At 48.8% G+C, this 21,467-nt stretch overlaps 1 protein-coding gene across 1 annotated transcript in view; it reads right to left on the bottom strand.

Moving 5' to 3' along the window:
- The window catches only part of cpne8 (copine VIII), a 147,329-nt gene that overhangs the window by 56,925 nt on the left and 68,937 nt on the right, over window positions 1–21,467 (bottom strand). The window contains exon 3 of the mRNA XM_060909593.1: window positions 4,475–4,521. Coding sequence (XP_060765576.1) covers window positions 4,475–4,521 — 47 coding nt within the window. The remainder of the gene's footprint in view (window positions 1–4,474; window positions 4,522–21,467) is intronic.

The raw sequence follows: 21,467 nt of genomic DNA, 5'->3' as shown, positions 1-21,467 counted from the left end.
GAGCATCATGTCCCGAACTCTTGGGAAAAGGACCGCCCCGTCCAGCCGAGGGAGGGTTGTGATGGGGCCTACCCTCTCTCCCAGACTCCCTGGCCAAGGACTCTACATCCCAGTCTCCATCTCCTGGGGTGAGTCTGTCCACTCTTGTCAAGCTTTGTTAGACTCAGGGGCGGCTGGGAACTTTATGGATATTCACTTCGCCCAAAGCATCAATATTCCGACTGCGCCTCTTGAAGTCCCACTGTCTGTGTCTGCCCTCGATGGCCAACCGTTAGGTGATGGAAGAGTCACCCAAGTTACTTCTCCAGTCTTCCTCCAGTCTCATGGTCACAAGGAAGAAATATCCCTGCACCTGATTCCTTCACCTGAGTTCCCAGTTATTCTAGGCCTTCCTTGGCTTACTCGCCACAACCCTCGCATAGACTGGGTAACAAGCCAGGTTGTGGAATGGGGCCCTGCATGCCATGCCTCTTGTCTGCTCTCTAGCTCTCCTGTGTCTCCTGCCGAGCCCCCTGATCTCACCAAGTTATCTCAAGTTCCCACAGAGTACTGGGATCTCAAGGAGGTATTCAGCAAGAGCAGGGCCGCCGTTCTTCCTCCGCACCAGGCCTACGACTGTGCCATCGACTTGCTCCCTGGGACTACCCCTCCTCATGGCAGACTGTTTTCCCTCTCTAAGCCAGAACGCAAGGCCATGGAGGAATACCTCAAAGACGCCCTGGTCTCCGGGTTCATTCGACCCTCCACCTCACCTGCTGGTGCCGGCTTCTTCTTTGTCGGCAAGCAAGATGGGGGGCTCCGACCATGTATTGACTACAGGGGCCTGAACAAGATCACTGTGCGCAACCGATATCCCCTTCCGCTGATGTCCACTGCTTTCGACCTGCTCCAAGGCGCCACCGTCTTCACCAAGTTGGACCTATGGAACGCATACCACCTCATCCGTATCCGACAGGGAGACGAGTGGAAGACTGCCTTTAACACCCCGTCTGGGCACTACGAATACCAGGTGATGCCCTTCGGACTCACCAACGCACCAGCTGTTTTTCAGGCCCTAATCAACGACGTCTTAAGGGACATGATTAACCTGTACGTTTTTGTCTACCTCGACGACATCCTTATCTTTTCCAAGACCGTGCAGGAGCACCGCCACCATGTCCGCCAGGTTCTCCAGAGGCTGCTACAGAACAATCTGTTTGCCAAGGCCCAAAAATGCGAATTTCATGTTCCCGAGGTCTCCTTTCTGGGATTTATTGTACAGACAGGCCAACTCCAAATGGACCCTGCCAAGACCCTGGTCGTCCGGGACTGGCCTACTCCCAAGTCCGTTAAGGAGGTTCAGCGGTTCTTAGGATTCGCTAACTTCTACCGCAAGTTCATCAGGAACTTCAGTTCTGTAGCAGCACCCATGTCAGACCTTACCAAAGGGACAGGTGGATCTTATGTCTGGTCTCCTCAGGCGGAAAAGGCGTTCAAAGACCTCAAGGACTGCTTCTGCACGGCACCCATTCTGGTCCTCCCGGACACCTCCCAACCATTCATCATGGAGGTGGACGCCTTGGACAGTGTGTCGGCGCGGTGCTCTCTCAATGTTCGGAAGGAAAGCTGCACCCCTGCGCTTACTTCTCCCACCGCCTGAGTCCTGCGGAGTCCCGGTACGATGTGGGGGATCGAGAACTGCTAGCGGTCAAACTGGCCCTTGAGGAGTGGAGGCACTGGCTGGAGGGAGCGCAACATCCATTCCTGGTTTGGACTGACCACAAGAACCTGGAGTACCTCCAGCAAGCCAAGAGACTGAACCCTCGACAGGCTAGGTGGGCCCTGTTTTTCAGTCGGTTTGACTTCACCCTTTCGTACCGCCCTGGCTCCAAGAACACCAAGCCTGACGCACTGTCCAGGCTGTTCTCTGCCACTAACAGGGAGAATGAAGTCGGGCCTATTATCCCTGTGTCCTGGATTGTGGCCCCTGTCCGCTGGGGTATTGAGGAGGCTGTCCGACGAGCTTAACGCCAGGACCCCGGTCCTGGGACAGGGCCACCGGGCCTCTTGTACGTCCCACATCAAGCCCGGGCCAAGGTTCTCCAGTGGGGTCACTCTTCCCCTCTCACTGCCCACCCGGGAGCTCGGAGGGCCCTGGACTTCCTGAAAAGACGCTTCTGGTGGCCTAACATGGAGAAGGAAGTAAGGTCATTTGTCCTGTCCTGTGAGGTTTGCACCAGAACCAAGAACCCACGACAGCGTCCCCAGGGTCTCCTGCATCCTCTGACCATTCCCCGGCATCCCTGGTCCCACGTGGCAGTCGACTTCATCACGGGTCTCCCTGAGTCACAAGGTAACACGGTCATTTTGGTCATAATTGACAGATTCTCCAAGGCCTGCCACTTCATACCACTGTGCAAACTCCCCTCTGCTCTTGAAACAGCGAAACTTATGTTTAATCATGTCTTCCGAGTCTTTGGTCTTCCACAGGACATCGTCTCAGACCGAGGGCCCCAGTTCTCCTCCCGAGTGTGGCACGGGTTCTGCAAGGTCATCGGAGCCACTGCCAGCCTCTCCTCTGGGTTTCACCCACAGTCCAATGGTCAGACAGAGAGGCTCAACCAGGACCTGGAAACCACCCTGCGAGGCCTGGCTATGGATAACCCGACATCGTGGAGCACCTGGCTGCCATGGGCAGAGTACGCCCACAACACCCTGCAGTCATCGGCCACCAAGCTGTCACCATTCCAGTGCCAATTCGGGTTCCAGCCACCTCTGTTCCCAGACCAGGAGGAGGACGCGGGGGTGCCCTCGGTCAACCAATATGTGAGACGGTGTCGCAAGACCTGGAGCAAGGTCAGGAAGACCCTCATACAGACCTCCAGAACCAACCAGACTCAGGCCAACCGCCATAGAAGACCTGCACACGCTTTCCGCCCTGGGCAGCGGGTTTGGCTGTCCACTAAGGACCTTCTGCTGCGGGTGGAGAACCGCAAGCTTGCTCCTCGCTACATTGGCCCCTTCAAGGTGGTGTGCAGGGTGAACCCTGTCTCCTACCGGCTCCAGTTGCCCTGGACTCTGAGGATCAACCCCACTTTCCATGTTTCCCTGTTGCGGCCAGTACTGACGTCTACGTATGCCCCTGCCCCTAGGAACCCCCCACCCCCCCGCATCTTCCAGGGGCAGACTGTGTTCACTGTGCATCGCCTGCTTGACTCCCGCCGGTCCGCGGCGGGTTGCAATATCTGGTGGACTGGGAGGGCTATGGTCCTGAGGAGCGCTGCTGGGTTCCTGCTCGGGATGTCCTAGATAAAGAACTGTGTCGGGACTTCCATTCGGCCCATCCGGATCGCCCTGGGAACGTCAGGAGACGCTCCTGGGGGGGGGGGTCCTGTTAGGACTAGGACTGTTTTGGCCTCTAGAGGCCACTGTTATTTCCTTTTCGTGTCATGTTTATTTTGGCCTCTAGAGGCCGCCACTGTTCCTGTGTTTTGTGTTTGTGTTAATTGCCTGTTTAGTCCTGATTATCTTCACCTGTGTTCAATTTAGTTTGTGTATTTATACCCCCTGAGTTCAGTCCTCTTGTCACGGAGTCTTTGTGCTGTTATGTTTATCTCCAGTTTCCTCTGTACCGTGTTCTTTATTTTGCATTTTGCTTTTCTTTTGGACCTAGTAGTTACTGTGTTTTTTGGATCTTCTGAGCTTTGGTATTTTTGCCTTTTCTTTTCTGTTTTTTTTGGCTTTTGTTTTGTACTTTTGGATTTTTTATTTTTTCCCTTATATCTTCTGAGCGTTTTTGTATTTTTACTTTTTGGATATTTTTTGTACATATTGTAAATAAACCTTTTTGATACTTTTTCTACTTCCGCCTCATGCCTCTGCATTTGAGTCATCCCCCTGGTGGCCTAGTGGGGGGTTGCTGGATTATCACACCAACGGCCCAGGTTCAAATCCCAGCCCAACCCTAACACTTAAAAACTAAGTCAAAATCTATTTGTATGTAAAGGCACCAGTTCACATGTTGCTTGATATGTATACAAAGTTTCACGAAGATATCTTTAGTAGTTTTAAAGATATAGCCCAGAAACGAAAACGTCACCGGACAGACGGACGGAACCCATTTCTATACCCCCCGCCAAACTTCGTTTGAGCAGGGGATAATTAAGTCAAGAGGGTATCACACTTGGCTTACGCTGTAGGCAATGATCTAGTGAACCTTTCAAGCAAATAAATGGAACACCAGCTTATGTGCAAATAGCACAATTTTTTAAATAGAGAATTCAAATGTATGGTGTTATGAATGAGGACTTTATGGTGATGAACATTTGTTGAATGGCTGATATATTCAACGAGCTGCCACTACTTATTCTTCTTCTAGGGACACTAATGTATGTTTAAAGAGGAGTGTTAAAGTTCAGCACTCAGTAAGCATTTAATCAGCGTTAGAAGAGTGATGAGGCAATTACTTTTCGATTCCACACGCATACACACTCACCTCTCTCCACTTCCTGCTCACCACCGTTTGAGTATAAAGCACGCAAACTGCAGAAACACAGGAGGAAAGAATGAAGAGAGACAGAAAAATGGCAGGTGTGCAATTCTGAGTGCACAGAGATGAAGTTTTTAGTGTTTGCTTGTCAGCTCAATGAAGACACCAAACACTATTATGCAAATCAAAAAGCATTATCTGTAACAGGGACACATCTGTAGAGCTTAAATCTGAAAGGCAAACAGTCCGGACTTGCTGGAACCATAAACAAAGTGCTTGTAGAAATTCACAGCAGTAGCACAAAACATGTAACTTGTTTAATGTATGTTTAACCTGCATCCAATAAGAAGAACAATTTTTGAAAAACTAGTTCATGCTTTTGTTACCTCCAGGTTGGATTATTGTAATGCTTTACTGTCTGGATGTTCCAATAAGTGCATAAACAAGCTCCAGTTAGTTCAAAATGCAGCAGCAAGAATCCTTACTAGAACAAGATATGACCACATCACCCCTGTTATATCCACACTGCATTGGCTCCCAACCAAATTTCATATTGATTAGAAAATATTACTATTGACCTTTAAAGCACTGAATGACCTCATGCTACAGTACCTGAGTGAACTTCTGGTCCTTTATAACCCGCCACGCCTACTTAGATCAAAAGGTGCAGGCTATCTGCTGGTACCTCGTATAGTGAAGGCTACATCAGGAGGCAGAGTCTTTTCTTAAAAAGCCCCACAGTTATGGAACAGCCTTCCAAGTAGTGTTCGGGAATCAGACACAGTCTCAGCATTTAAGTCTAGGCTGAAAACACATCTGTTTAGTCAAGCCTTTTGTTAATGGTGTTTATGAGGGAAAGGAGTAGATCTGGAGGGTCCTCAGACAGAGTGTTTTGGTAAACTGGGATGTATGGATGCTGTCAGTCCCCCACTCACTCAAGTTTGTTGACGGTGTAGTGGTTGGCTGCTTTATGTCTCAGGGCGCCCTCATGTCTGTGTTACCTTCTGGCTCTCCCCTTTTAGTTATGCTGTCATAGTTAGTTTTGCCGGTGTTACAAATGGTAACACAGGAAGGCGACATGGACGCAAAAAGAACAATTCAGAATAATTTAATAAACGAAAGTCTAGGGGGATACACAAAAGGGGGAGCCACGCTCCCGATTCAAGATGAAAGCAAAAGCAAAGAGCCCCTCAGAAGGCTCAAAACACAAAAATAGGGCGCTCAGGCCAATCAAAAAGCAGTCACAAACAGGCGCGTAGCAGAGACAAGACAAGCGCTGGCGTCAGACGGGTTCAGCGAGGGAAGCGAGCCGGATGTAAGTGAACGGTGCAGGGGAAGCTCCAGCTGCCGCTTAAATACGCTCACGCCCCTCCCTGGCCCAGGTGACATTGAGCAGGTCCTCCTACTGCGCCAGCGGTGTACCTACAGGGCATGGGGCACAACAACGATTAGTGGGTGCCAAACCCACATAGACCCAGAGGGAAGAAAGAGGAAACCAAAAAAACAAAAACACCAGGCTGGTAACACCCCCACCACAAAAGGGAGACCATGGTCTCCAAGGAAAAGACAAGGGCACGTAGGGGGCAAAATACCATGCAGCCAGCATGATATCAGGCCCCAGCATAAACTGCAAGCAGTCAAAGATATTGTGCACCCCCACCACCACATCATACACATGCGCAACACAAATGGTCACATGAAATATACAGTATACATAAATGGACATCAGCAAGTGCTGACGATGAGGCACTTACCGATGACACAGGCCTAATGGCTGAAAATACAGACACACAACACCTAGGGCAGACTTAAACTGCCAGACACTAGGGCGGTCACGCGCACCAAATTGAATTTAAATTTGAATGCCTAACGGTCTAAAGGGTCGTCACGTCAGAATGGCAAATGTCAGAGGGCGCTACAGCTCTAGATAGGGCGTCGGCCACGACGTTGTCCTTGCCGCGGATATGAGAGATGCGCAGGTCGAATGGCTGAAGTAATAAACTCCAGCGCATCAGGCGACGGTTGCTGTTGAACATTCGGTTGAGGAACTTTAGGGGATCGTGGTCGGTGTAAACCACAATTGGCTGGGACGACAAGCCTAAATACACCTCAAAATGCTGAATGGCCATCACGAGCGCCAGGGCTTCTTTCTCGATAGTGGCGTAGTTTCGCTGCGCACGATTGAACCTTTTCGAGAAGAAGCAGACCGGGTGCTCGTGCGTTTCAAAACTCTGGAGGAGGACGGCTCCTGCGCCGGCATCACTCGCATCGATGGCGAGGCTGAACGGCTTCGAGAAGTCAGGCGCCACCAAGACAGGCGCTGACATCAGGAGGGTTTTAACGTTCTCGAACGACTTCTGACAATCATCTGACCATTGAAAGACAGTTTTCGGGCTCAGCAAGTCGGTGAGAGGCGAAACGATGGCGGCAAAGTTTTTACAGAAGCAGCGGTAATAACCGACTAACCCCAAGAATCTGCGCAGCTCCCGTCGATCGTTGGGCACAGGATAAGCCTGCACAGCTTCAACTTTAGCAGCCACAGGACGAACCATCCCACCACCCACTATACGCCCCAAGTACATGACGGTTGCTTTACCAAAGTCGCATTTGGCGAGCTTGACGGTCAGCGACGCAGCGGAGAGGCGACGGAACACTTCGCGTAACCGGGCCACATGTTCGGACCACGTACGATCATGCAAGACTAAGTCATCCAAATAGGCATCACAATTTGGCACATCAGACAGCACTAAATTCACGAGACGCTGGAATGTAGCACCAGCATTACGCATGCCAAACGCCATTACATTATATTGCAGAAACGCGTCAGGGGTAACAAAAGCAGAAACCAGCTTTGCTCTAGGGGTAAGGCCCACTTGCCAGTACCCCTTGAGCAAGTCTAATTTGGAGACGAACGTGGCGGACCCGAGCCTGTCAACACAGTCATCTACCCGAGGCATGGGGTAGCTGTCGGGGACGGTGACTGCATTAACCCGACGGTAGTCAGTACAAAAGCAATAAGAGGAGTCGCTTTTCAGGACCAACAGGCAAGGCGAACTCCACGGACTAACACTAGGCTCTGCCAACTTGTTGGAGAGGAGGTATTCAGTCTCCTGACGCAAGATGGCATGCTTCGTTGGATTTACCCTGTACGGATGCTGTTTAATTGGGAGACTACTCCCCACGTCAACGTCGTGCTGGAGGACAGTGGTCCTAGATGGAACATCGCGGAATATTTCAAGATATTCGTTAATCAGTGACACAACATCGCGTTGCTACTGTTCAGTTAGATGTGTTAACTGGGTTGGCAGCGTTGCCAACATCTCGGAATTTTTCAGACGCCCCTGGACTATGCAGCGCAACGGGACAGAGTCGACATCCTCACCCCCAGCTACTGGGGAGAGAAGAACGGTGGGGGAATCGAGTGGCTTACGAGAGTGATAGGGCTTCAGCATATTAATGTGACAAACGCGAGAACTGACACGCTTATCAGGGGTCGCAATCGCGTAGTCCACATCGGACAGTTTTTTCTCCACGCTGTATGGACCGCTATATTTGGCCTGGAAAACAGAGCCTGGAATCAGCATCAACACCAGAACTTCGTCACCGGGGTTGAAACTACGACTGCGCGCTTTGCGGTCAAATCGGTGTTTCATTTCACCTTGGATTTTCTCAAGGTTCGCTCTGGCGATGGCACGAGCGCGATATAAGCGTGTGCGGAAATCGCTGACGTACTGTAGCAGGTGTTGCGGGGGCGCAGTACCAAGCCAGCGCTCACTCAATATGGACAGTGATGTTCTCAGCCGGTGAGCAAACACTAATTCAGACGGACTAAAACCGGTAGATTCTTGTACCACTTCACGTGAAGCAAATAACAACCACGGCACAGCATCTTCCCAAGACGCCCCAGTCTCCAAACAATATGCACGGAGCATACGCTTGAGCGTTTGGTGATACCTCTCCAGTGCGCCCTGACTGGCGGGATGGAAAGCAGAGGACACTCGATGGGTAATTTGGAGAGACTGGAGGGCCTTGGCAAAGGCTTTGGACATGAAATTAGTGCCCTGATCACTCTGTATTTCACGAGGCAGCCCAACAAAGGAGAAGAAACGGAGCAGTGCTCGTACGATGGATTTCGTGGTGATTTTGCGTAGAGGTATGGCCTCAGGGTAGCGAGTGGACGTACACATCACAGTTAACAGATATTGATAGCCACTTTTCGACCTCGGTAGTGGACCAACACAATCAATCACTACTCGTTCAAACGGCTGGCCAATGGCTGGTATGGGGTGTAACGGTGCAGGCGGGATTAACTGATTAGGCTTGCCGGCAAGCTGACAAACATGGCATGATTGACAGAACTTAACCACGTCACGCCTAACACCGGGCCAGAAGAAATATCTCGCTATGCGATCAAGTGTTTTGGTCACGCCGCTATGGCCAGAGAGGCCGTCGTGAGCCATACTCAGAATTTCCGCTCTGTACTTGGACGGTACCACTATCTGTTGCAGTGACTGCCAATCCTCAGACTGGTCACGAGGCTTCCACTTTCTCATAAGCACGCCATTGTGTAAATAATAACCTTGTGAGATGGTGCCCATCTCAAAGTCTGAACACACGGATTTAAAACACGCTACCAGACTGTCGTCAGATTTTTGCTGCTGAATGAGATCAGACTGTGTTAGTCGGAAATCTGGGCGGTCATACAAGACCTTCGGGATTGCAGGGTCTAACACAGTATCGCACTTCGGTTTATCCTTCAGGAGTCTAGCGCACGCTTCTGGTATCGCCATAAACGTGTCAGCTAAAGTGATGTCTGGCACCACTTTCAACGCAGCTTTCTTCGCTTGAGCACGCGTGACTACAGTGGCATGAAAAACATCAGGATGCTCACGCTCGCATGCATCGGGCGTGTCAGATACCAGAGGTTTCGTCACAACTTCGAGCGGCGCATCGCAGCTAAACACATTACCACGGCCGATGTCATTACCGAGTAACAGTGTAACGCCTGGGACGGGCAGTGTGTCATGAACGGCGACATTCACCTCACCACTGGCAAGGTCAGACCTCAGCAATACGCGGTGGAGGGGCATCTCAGACACCCCCTTCCCGATACCACGAACCAGCACACTACTGCCTGTGGCAGTACGCGCTGACAACGGAAGGACCCCCTGCAAAAGGACTGACTGATTCGCACCGGTGTCGCGTAAAATACGGAGGGCACCGGAGCGGCGCCAGACACGGACACGGATCCATCCAACAGGAATGGATCGTAAGATGACTTGTCAGAGTTTGCGTCATAATCGAAACGACGCTGCAGAGGTGGAAGTGAACAAGCTAAACCGACGCTTTTAGCGTTGTCATCCCTAGCACGTTTACGTTTCAATTTCAAACAGTCGGCAATCACATGACCGGGTTTACTGCAATAGAAACAACCTTGCTGAACGGTTGACGTAGATGGTGGCTTGGTCCCAGCGCGGTTGCGGGATACAGTCGCCATGGGAGACGTAGGACGAGGTCTAGTTTGGACACGGTCATGGTAGATGAGTGAATACTCGTCGGCGAGCGTGCACGCAGCAGAAAGTGTTTTAGGTTTCTGTTCGCTGACATGCGTTGCGACCAAGGGCGGCAGGCAATTAATGAACTCTTCGAGGAGGATTAACTCAATCAACTTGGCCATATCATTGGCTCCAACGACGGTGCGCCAGCGGTTGAATGACGTTTCTTTCAACCGGCCAAACTCGACATACGTCAGATCGTGTTTCTTCCTAAGTTTTCTGAATCTCTGGCGATACGCTTCGGCTGTTAGCTGGTAACCATTTAGAAGTGCTATTTTAACCGCGTCATAGTCGGCGCTACGGTCAACAGGGAGAGAGGAATAGATCTCCTGGGATTTACCCGTTAAAACGCATTGGAGGAGGAATGCCCATTTGTCTTTCGGCCAAGCCAAATTGGTTGCCACCCTTTCAAAGTGAGGGAAATATCGCTCGACGTCTGCCTCACTAAAGGGGGGAACCAATCTGATATTTTTAGCCACATCAAAAGCAGATTTGGCCTTCGCGGTCTCAGATTCTAACCGGCGGATTTCGGCCTCGGTCTTTAGACGCTCGCGCTGTAATTCAATCTCCAGACGCCTCTGCTCAGACTCCATCTCCAGATGCTTCTGCTCGAGGTCCAGCTCGCGCAAGCGGATCCGGGTGTCTCGGGCCTGAGCAGGAGCTGGGGACTGAGTAGGAGACGCGGACGCGGAGGGCTGCAACTTTATAGGCGTTTGACGCTGAGACAACACACCCATTTCGACAAGTACAGCGAGAAGTTTAGCTTTAAGAGCGTCTTTGGTGCATTCTTCGTCGGCGCTTAACGGAATATTGTACTCCTTGCCTAAATCGAGCAGCTCGGGTTTGTTAAGCCTATGCATCTTTGTGCGAGATGGAGACTTAAGAAATTCCTGGACCGACATCATATTTTAAAGGCCTCGTAACAGACAACAACGAAAACAGGTGCGCTTACCGAACCGGCGAGATAATAAGCAACAGGCGCACAATAATCGGTACTAATTGACACTAGTCAACGAAATGCCCCTCACGTGAGGGTTATAAAGATTAACGAGCAGCAGGTTAACCAATACAAACAAAAGGCAACGAGACTACTCAAAAATCAAACAAGCTACTAAGTAGCGCAGGTGGTTAATTAGAGCAGGCACTAATGTGCAGACAAAACCACAGTCAATCAAACTTCCCAAAAACTGTACAAATCCACTCAAAAAGAAAAACGAGAGCGGACAGCGAGTCAGGCAGAGCCCAACAAAAACAGATTGGCGCGCTGGTGTACTAATGTGGATGGCAACGGGCAGGGAGTGGCTACCTACACTGTCTAAACTGAAACTGGAGAAAACAAAAGCCTAACTATCTCCGGTTCTTCCGTGGAGTACCCAGCTCGAGGCTTCACAGAGCCCCCTCCTGGGATATCCACAAAAACGTTCTAACAAAGAAAAAGAGCCAATCCCAAAAAGTACTCACCACGGCGAGAACAAACACAGCGCGGCCAATAAACACCAACCCGTAGATCAAAAGGATGCGAGAGGTACCAGAATTTCTTAAGTGTCCCGGACGAGCCCCCAATATGTTACAAATGGTAACACAGGAAGGCGACATGGACGCAAAAAGAACAATTCAGAATAATTTAATAAACGAAAGTCTAGGGGGATACACAAAAGGGGGAGCCACGCTCCCGATTCAAGATGAAAGCAAAAGCAAAGAGCCCCTCAGAAGGCTCAAAACACAAAAATAGGGCGCTCAGGCCAATCAAAAAGCAGTCACAAACAGGCGCGTAGCAGAGACAAGACAAGCGCTGGTGTCAGACGGGTTCAGCGAGGGAAGCGAGCCGGATGTAAGTGAACGGTGCAGGGGAAGCTCCAGCTGCCGCTTAAATACGCTCACGCCCCTCCCTGGCCCAGGTGACATTGAGCAGGTCCTCCTACTGCGCCAGCGGTGTACCTACAGGGCATGGGGCACAACAACGATTAGTGGGTGCCAAACCCACATAGACCCAGAGGGAAGAAAGAGGAAACCAAAAAAACAAAAACACCAGGCTGGTAACAGCCGGAGTCCCTGCTTGCACTCAGCGCAAAATGTATACTGTTCTTACTCATCAGGTGACATTGGGCATACCTAACAACCTGTCATGTCCCCCCCGTCTGTCCCTCTGAGTTACATGTCAATCCTGAGCTCAAGGTGCTGACCTCTTCTGCTCCTCGGACCTGCCTGATCCATCCTGGTGCCCTGTATCTGACTGGAGTCTCATCACATTGCTCCGGTGGAGGACGGCCCCATATGGACAGTTGAAAGTCACACTTGGAGGACGCTCTGGACACTTACAGTAATGCTTTTATGGCTGAGGACTACAGTTGACTTGCTAACTTTAGGACTGCAGTTGTCATGAACAGTTTTGCACTTAAGTTTCCATCAATGAAGAGTTATAACATCAACGAAACAGACTTCATGTTAAAACTGTTATAATCATGTTGTCTATAATCATCCAGATGAGGATGGGCTCCCTTTTGAGTTTGGTTCCTCTTGAGGTTTCTTCCTCATGTCGTCTGAGGGAGTTTTTCCTTGCCACCATTGCCACAGGCTTGCTCATTGGGAATAGATTAGGGATAAAATTAGCTCATGTTTAAAGTCATTCAAATTCTGTAAAGCTGCTTTGCGATAATGTCTATTGTTAAAAGCGCTATAAAAATAAACTTGACTTGACAATTCAAATGCTTTCCAAATAAACAGAAATTTAACGAGTCTGCATCCACATACACTAACTGGAAACTTTAATAGGAACTTGTTCTTGATTCTAAGATTCCTGTTCTTGGCTGCAGGAGTGGAACCCAATGTGGTCTTCTGCTGTTGTATGCTGAGATGCTTTTCTGCTCACCACGGATGAAAAGAGTTGCTATATCCTTCCTGGCAGCTCAAACTAATCTGGCCATTTTCCTCTGACCTCTCTTATCAAGGCATTTCCATCCACAGAACTGTCGCTCACTCACTGTTTTTTTGTTTTTCGCACCATTCTGTGTAAACTCTAGAGACTGGTGTGTGTGAAAACCCCACGAGATCAGCAGTTTCTGAAATACTCAAACCAGTCCATCTGGCTCAAGCCAACACCCATACCACAGTGAAAGTCACACTTTGAGATCACAATTTTTCCCATTCTGATGTTTGAAGTGAACATTAACTGAAGCTCTTGATTTGTATCTGCATGATTTTATGCACTGTGCTACTGTCAAGGGATTGGCTGATTAGAGAACTACATCAAACAGCAGGTCGATGGGTGTACTTAATAAAGTGGCCAGTCAATGTATACACACGCTAGTGACTGCTTCACTGGTATTTCCCTTATTAAACATGCATTTTGTTTTCTGAAAGTTTATTTAATTTAAATTTATCAAAAGCATTTAACTTAATGCCTATTAACTATATATAACCTATTTAAAATGCAAAAGAAAAGAGGCTGGTATTGAGCTGTGGGGATCCTAATGACAAAAATGTAAAAGAGGCTGATCTGTGGCACAGACATAATCTACACACCATGCATGCATCATTTTTTTAGCCTTTAACTCTACTGGCTTTGCTAAAACTGACCTAGAAAATGAGGCTCAGAAAAAGTCTCAGAAAAAAAAAGGAATGGAGCTGTTTCACTAAAATTGAAGACTTAGTTAAGTGCAGTCTCTGCAAAAGTGTTTCATGCTGACAGTGTGAAAATGTGTCTTTTTTTGGTTTCAAATGTTTTTCGGTTATGAGAAAGTGGAGCTGACCTAGTTGAAGATATTTCATAGATGTCAGAAATGGCAAGCTGAGGTGAAGTGAGGACCCAAGAGCAGACTCAAGACAGGCAGTGTACAAAAGGAAACTTCTTTAATGAAGTACAGGGCAGAGGTACAATAGGGCTCAGGCAAAAATCAGTGGTCAAAGAACAGGCCAAGAGGTCAAAACACAGAAGAGCAGGCAGGCACGGTCAGGGACAAAAACAGGACAGAAAAATCTTCACAAAAACTGAAGAAAACAGGGACAAGGGAAACCCAGGCAGAGGAAGCAAAAAACAAACAAAACAAACACAATTCAAAAGGAACAGGCAGGTACAACAGGGACAAAAACTGGACAGAAAACTAGACAAAAAAACAAAACAAAACATGGAACGATACAGGCAGGGGGAATTGAGAAGTCACAATACCAAAGGGCTGTAGCCAGGTGAGAAAAGTCTGCTAGAGACAGTCTGGCAACTGGAGTAGCTCCAAACAGCTCTTAAGAAGGCCCTGGCTGATGGGAGAGGAGTGGTAGCAGGTGTGGGAGTGCCACTTCCAGGAAAATGGCCTACAGTAGGGCAGAACTGAATTCCTGTCCCGGATCCAGCCTGGAAGTCCCACAAACTCAGGCACGGATGGACTGGAACGGATTGTGACAATACCCCCCCTTCAACGGGCGCCTCCAGGCGCCTTAGGAAGTGCCTCAGGGTGCTGTTGTTGGAAGTCTGTGATGAGGGTAGGATCCATGATGAACCTAGCAGGAACCCAGCTCCTCTCCTCAGGACCATACCCCCCCCAATCAACCCGGTACTGGAGTCCTCTGCCTCGGCGTCATACCTTCAGCAACCTCCTGACTGTGAAGACCTCACCACCATCTATGAACCTGGGAGGAGGGGGTTTGGAGGGTGGGGATAGGGAACTGGAGACAAGGGGTTTGACTTGGGAGACATGGAAAGTTGGGTGAATACGGCGCATGGTTACGGGCAGAGACAGTCTTACAGAGCAGGGATTGATTACCTTGGAGACGGTGAAGGGTCCTATGAACCTGGGAGCCAATTTGCGGGAGACCGTCTTGAGGGGCAGGTGGCAAGTGGAGAGCGTTACCCGCTGCCCCATCCGATAGATGGGAGCTGCTGAGCGGTGTTTGTCGGCTTGCTCTTTAAACATCTTGACAGAATGTAGGAGCTTCTTCCTGGTCAATACCCATGTTCTCCTGCAGCAGCGCACAAACACCTGGGCAGGGGGCATGGCGACTTCTTCTTGGACGGGGAAGAGTGGTGGTTGGTAACCCAGAGAGCACTGGAAGGGGGAAAGACCTGTAGCAGAGGTGGGTAAGGAGTTGTGAGCATACTCTATCCAAGAAAGGGTCTTGCTCCAGGAGGTGGCATCCTTGGACATCATGCACCTGAGGGCCACTTCCAGCTCCTGGTTGGCCCGTTCCGTCTGTCCATTGGTCTGAGGGTGGAAACCTCAAGACAGACTGTGAGAAGCACCAATGAGTTTACAGAAAGCTTTCCAGAATTGGGCAGAGAACTGGGGTCCGCTGTCTGACACGATGTCTTAGGGGAGCCCGTGTAGACAAAAAACGTGGAGTATCAGCAATTCGGCGGTCTCTTTGGCGGTGGGAAGCTTGGGCAGAGAGATAAAATAAACAGCTTTAGAAAAATGGTCAACAACAGTGAGGATACAAGTATTGCCACCTGAATTAGGAAGTCCTGTGACGAAGTCCAGGGCTATGTGTGACCAGGGCCAGTGGGGAACAGGAAGGGGTCTCAGCAGGCCAGCAGGGGGTCTGTTGCCAGTCTTGTTCCTAGCACAGATGTCGCAAGCTGCCACAAACCTCTGAACGTCCTCCTTGATGGATGGCCACCAAAAATGTTGTCGGATGATTGCCAGAGTCCGGGCTGCTCCTGGGTGGCACGCCATTCTGGAACCATGACCCCACTGCAACATCTGTGCCCGCACAGAAACAGGAACAAAAAGGTGGTTAGGAGGTGCATTACTGGGCCCTGGGTCCTGCTCATGGGCCTTCTGGACCAGGGTTTCCACCTCTAACAGAGCGGCCCCCACCAGGCACTGTGGAGGAAGGATGGTCTCAGGGGAGGTCGATTCCTCCTGGAGGGGAGAGAACATTCTGGACAAGGCATCAGGCTTACCATTCTTAGAGCCTGGGTGGAAGGAAAGTGTGAACTTGAAGCGAGAAAAGAGGAGAGACCATCGGGCCTGGCAAGAATTGAGGTGCTTGGCAGTCCTGAGGTATTCAAGGTTCTTGTGATCTGTCCATACGATGAAGGGAAGGTCTGGCCCCTCCAACCAATGTCTCCATTCTTCCAAGGCTAGTTTCATGGCCAACAGTTCCCGATTGCCAACGTCATAGTTTCTCTCAGAGGGGGAAAGCCGACGAGAGAAGAAGGAGCAACGATGAAGCTTGTTGTCACTAGCCAATCTTTGGGACAATATGGCTCTGACCCCTGACTCCAAAGCATTGACCTCAACCACGAACTGCCGGGACGAACCTGGAATGGTGAGTATGGGTGCTGACGTGAACCTTTGTTTGAGCTCAGAGAACACCTTCTCGGCCCCTTCCCCCCAGCTGAAAGGGACCTTGGTGGAAGTAAGATGTGAGGGGCCCAGCTACCGTATTAAAGTTCCTGATGAATCGCCTGTAGAAATTTGCAAACCCAAGAAACCACTGGAGTTCTCGCCGAGAGGATGGGGTGGGCCAGTCAGCACCTGCCTTGAGTTTCAGGGGGTCCATCTGAATCTGTGCTGGGGAGATAATGAAACCCAGAAAGGAGACAGAGCTTCTATGGAACTCACATTTTTCGGCCTTAATGAAGAGTTTATTTTCCAAGAGTCATTGAAGGACCTGCCTGACGTGGATGCGGTGTTCATCAAGGGAGCGGGGAAAAAAAAAAAATCAATATATCGTCCAGATAAACAAAAACAAAAAGGTGAAGGTAGTCCCTCAGGACATCATTAACGAGGGCCTGGAAAACCGCAGGAGCGTTAGTCAGGCTGAACAGGATCACAAGATATTCGTAGTGGCCTGTGGGGGTGTTGAACGCCGTCTTCCATTCGTCCCCTTCCCTGATCCTCACGAGGTGGTAAGCATTGCGCAGGTCTAGCTTGGTGAAAATCTGGGCTCCCTGGAGTAACTCAAACGCCGTAGTCATGAGAGGTAGGGAGTAATGGTTCTTGATGGTGATGTCATTTAGCCCCCGATAATCAATGCAAGGGCACAAGGATTTGTCCTTCTCCACAAAAAAAAAAGAATCCTGCCCCTGCAGGAAAAGAGGAGGGACGAATAATTTCAGCTGCTAAGGACTCGGTGATGTACTTATTCATGGCTTGCCTTTCAGAGGGAGAGAGAGTAAAGTCGCCCCTTGGGTGGTGCAGTGCCGGGGAGAAGGTCAATTCCACAGTCATAGGGCCTATGGGGAGGAAGGGAAACAGCTTGAGACTTGCTGAACACAGGTTTTAGGTCATTATACTTGGGAGGCATGTTAGAGGTCAGGATATTCACCAATGGTGGGCTGGAGCAGCTCAGCATGAGGGAGGGCAGATCTCAGGCATGACGATAAATAGAATTGACTCCATCCTAAAATGGTGTTGTTAGTCCAGTTGACATGGGGTTTATGTAGAATTAGCCAGGGCAGACCAAGAACTATGGGCACATGGGGATTGCTCATGACAAAAAACTGGATGGATTCAGAGTGGTTGCCAGAAATTCTTAAGGTGACCGGGGCTGTTTTATGGGTGATAGTGGTCAGACCAGCACCATTAAGGGTCAGGACAGTGAGGGACGGATTAAGAGCCAGTAGTGGAATCCCCAAGCGCTTGGCGGTGGTCGAGCAGATCAGGTTTCTGTCAACCCCTGAATCAATGAGTGCCTGGAAGTTGTGGGGCTGATTGCCATGGATGATGACCACTGGGAGTAGCGGTCGATTGGTAGGGGGCTGATTCTGGACATTGCCCACCAGGGCCCCTAAACTCACTGGTGGGCTCTTCCTTTTAAAGGGCAGGATTGGCAGAAATGCTCCAGCTGTCCGCAATAAAAGCATGCCCTCATATCCCGATGGCGCTGTCGTTCCTCAGGTGAGATGCGGACTCGGTCTACCTGCATTGGCTCAGTGGAAGGGATGGGAGGCTGAGCAAGACTAGTCCGAGTTCTTCCTTTCATCCGCTGTCTGATCCGGGAGTCAATATGGCTGGCGAGGTCCATGAGGCCAGGGAGATCAGGTGGCAGTTCTCGTGAGACCAGTTCATCCTTGATGGAGTCTGACAGCCCGTTCAAAAATGTGTCAAACAAGGCACTCTCATTCCAGCCACACGATCCCACCAAAGTGCAAAACTCAATCGCATAATCAAACGTGGACCAGGCACCATGATTTCTCTTGCTGCCTCTCTGCCAGACAGAGATTGATCAAAGGTTTGCCTCATCTCTTCTGTGAAATTCTTGAAGTTGGCGCAGCATGGCCCATTGGCGTCCCACACAGCTGTTCCCCACTCCCTAGCTTTGCCAGTGAGGAGAGTGATGGTGTAGGCCACTCAGGAACACTGTGGGGAAGGCCAGTGGTTGGAGTTCAAGGGTTAGCGAGCACTGAGATAAGAATGACCGGCAAGTACCTGGTTCTCCGTCATATGGCTGTGGGGCAGGAAGTCTCGGCTCCCTGAAGAGGGCTGGAGTAGGACCTGGCGGAGCGGTAGCCAGAGGGGGTTGTGCAGGAGCAGATGTTACTTGAAGCTGTTGTAGCTGAGTGGCAAGAAGATTGAAAGTGTTAAAGATGGTGACAAGGTTTTGGTTCACCTGTTGGATGTACTGTTGGTGGGTCCCAAGGAGAGCTCCCTGCTTTTGCACCATTGCTCTTAGCTGGGCGAGATCTACTGGGTCCATGCTGGCCAGACTGTGCTGTCAGAAATGGCGAGCTGAGGTGAAGTGAGGATCAAAGAGCAGACTCAAGACAGGCAGTGTACAAAAGGAAACTTCTTTAATGAAGTACAGGGCAGGGGTACAATAGGGCTCAGGCAAAAATCAGTGGTCAAAGAACAGGCCAAGAGGTTAAAACACAGAAGAGCAGGCAGACACGGTCAGGGACAAAAACAGGACAGAAAAATCTTCACAAAAACTGAAAACAGGGACAAGGGAAACCCAAGCAGAGGAAGCAAAAAAAAAAAAAACACAATTCAAAGGAACAGGCAGGTACAACAGGGACAAAAACTGGACAGAAAACTAGACAAAAAAAACATGGAACAATACAGGCAGAGGGAATCGAGAAATCACAATACCAAAGGGCTGTAGCGAGGCGAGGTAAGTCTGCTAGAGACAGTCTGGCAACCGGAGTAGCTCCAAACAGCTCTTAAGAAGGCCCTGGCTGATGGGAGAGGAGTGGTAGCAGGTGTGGGAGTGCCGCTTCCAGGAAAATGGCCTACAGCAGGGCAGGACTGAATTCCTGTCCCGGATCCGGCCTGGAGCTGGCATGGAAGTCCCACAAACTCAGGCATGGATGGACTGGACCGGACTGTGACAATAGACTGGATTATAGCATGTTTCTGTATAGTCATGTTACTGGTTACTGTGTGGTGCTGAAATTATCTTTCAAATATAACAAGATTTCATTTTTAGAATCTTTTTTTTATGTCTCCACCATGATGTGCTTGAAGACATTATGCTCTCATGTTTCTGAGATTAGCACAATAATACAAGAACGAGTGGGTGAATGTTTGTAGGATTTACATAGGATTATCATTCTAACCAGCAAATGAACTGATTACATTTTGGAATTGATCCAAAACAGGGGCAAGGTCACAACAAGGTAAAATGTCTGAAATAGGTTTTCTTCAAAAGCTTCCTTAAGGTTAAGGTTATTTCAGGTATACAAATCAGTAATAAGGACTAGATTTGTTGGCGGTACACGTATCTCCATTAAAATTATTAACACTGAGTTCTACTTGTTTTTACTGTACATGACTTCCAGGTAAGAATTAACTGCTAAACCACAAGATGTTCAGTAGATCTAACTGTTTGTTCCCTGCACTTTTTGTAACATATTGCATGTACCTATTGCAGAAATGTACTGTATATTTTGTATATTATTATGTTCTAGTACATAACTCTAATATCTAATATATTTCAAGCTGGGGGGTGGCACAGTGGTGTAGTGGTTAGCGCTGTCACCTCACAGCAAGAAGGTCCAGGTTCAAGCCCCGTGGCCAGCGAGGGCCTTTCTGTGCGGAGTTTGCATGTTCTCCCTCAGAGCCTAATCTAGGAATTTGAAAATAGGGGACAGATCCCTCACTAGTTGTAGAAACAGGGGACAGAAAATATTAACATGGGTAAAAATATCCCTCATTTGTTCCAGTTAGTGGGGACAGAAAAATAAGTAATACATTGGTAGATATTTTCAAGAGTACATCTATAAACAGAACAGTTTTATTAATAAAACTAAATACATGTAACAAACATTCATATCAGATGTTAATCTATATAATATCATAATTATGGCACTATACATATCCTTTAATACAGTGATATGAAAACCATATCAGCAAACACTTATCCACAGTTTATAGTATTGCACAAATATTATGATCAGATCTGAACTTTAAAAATGTAAAGATTTTAGATAAAAAACTATATGAAGAATTATATACTGCAAAACCTTACAAATATGACTAGTTTTCTGTTATATGACTAGGTTATTGTTTTACTATAAATCATGTGACTAGCCTATTTTTACGAATTTGACCACCAGTAGTATAATGTTGCATTTCAAATATGACTAGGTTAATATTACATCATTTGATATAGTTAAGTCTAAAATCCATGTAGTCTTGCCACTATTAATTAATAATAAGATGAAAAATCTGACTTTCTGAATAAAATAAAATCACTATCAAATATTTAAAAATGCTATCATATTTGTTTTGTTCAGACCACCTTTCATGAAAGTGAAAAACATTAAAGGTCCCATGGCATGGTGGTTTGTTGATGCTTTAAACAGGCTCGTGGACGCTTCCGGATGTTATATCTGTAGCCTTTCTCGAAATGAACCCTCGGCACGTAAATATAGCCTCCTGGGAGAAAGCCCCATTTCAGCGCTTTTCCCAGTGCGTCGTTTTGCTAATGAGAAGCAGGAGGCGGTGAAGGGTAGAGGGTGGGGGCTGGCCATGGGGGGAGGGGGAGGGGCTTGACCAAGCTGTGCACACACATACTCGCTGCTATCAGCGCCTGTAGCCACGCTGCTAAGACAAAACCCCGTTCTCCCTCGGACTCCTTTCGTAAACTCAACGTGACACAGAGAACAGAGAGTGAGAGTGTTCGGAGTGGTAGTTTACGAACGTATAATACCCTAGGCTTGAACACGCACTCCATAACCAAAGAGGATAGAAGCAGCAACTACAGCAACATATCGCTTATCCAACAGAAGACATGCACTGCGGAGCAATAGTCAAACATACCGTAAAATACCAAATAATAGCCGAGTTCCAATTAACCGCCGAGTTCCCTTTAACGGCCGGGTGTACGCGTGTGTTGTGACAAATAAAGGCCGGTTCCGAATACTCGCCGGGGTCTAAAAAAAAAAAAAAGCGTCTTTCTTCAAAACCTTCTTTTTACCTCAGCATTGTGCTAGCTGTTTGAGACGTTCATCATGGCGCCGCCGCGAAAAAATAAGAAGTATGATATCAAATTTAAACTTTCCGTAG

Source organism: Neoarius graeffei, chromosome 2 (assembly GCF_027579695.1).
Source record: "Neoarius graeffei isolate fNeoGra1 chromosome 2, fNeoGra1.pri, whole genome shotgun sequence".
In the NCBI taxonomy this organism is placed as follows: Eukaryota; Metazoa; Chordata; class Actinopteri; order Siluriformes; family Ariidae; genus Neoarius; species Neoarius graeffei.
The sequence above is the reverse complement of the archived record's forward strand: the minus strand, read 5'-3'. Positions and strand labels throughout refer to the sequence as shown.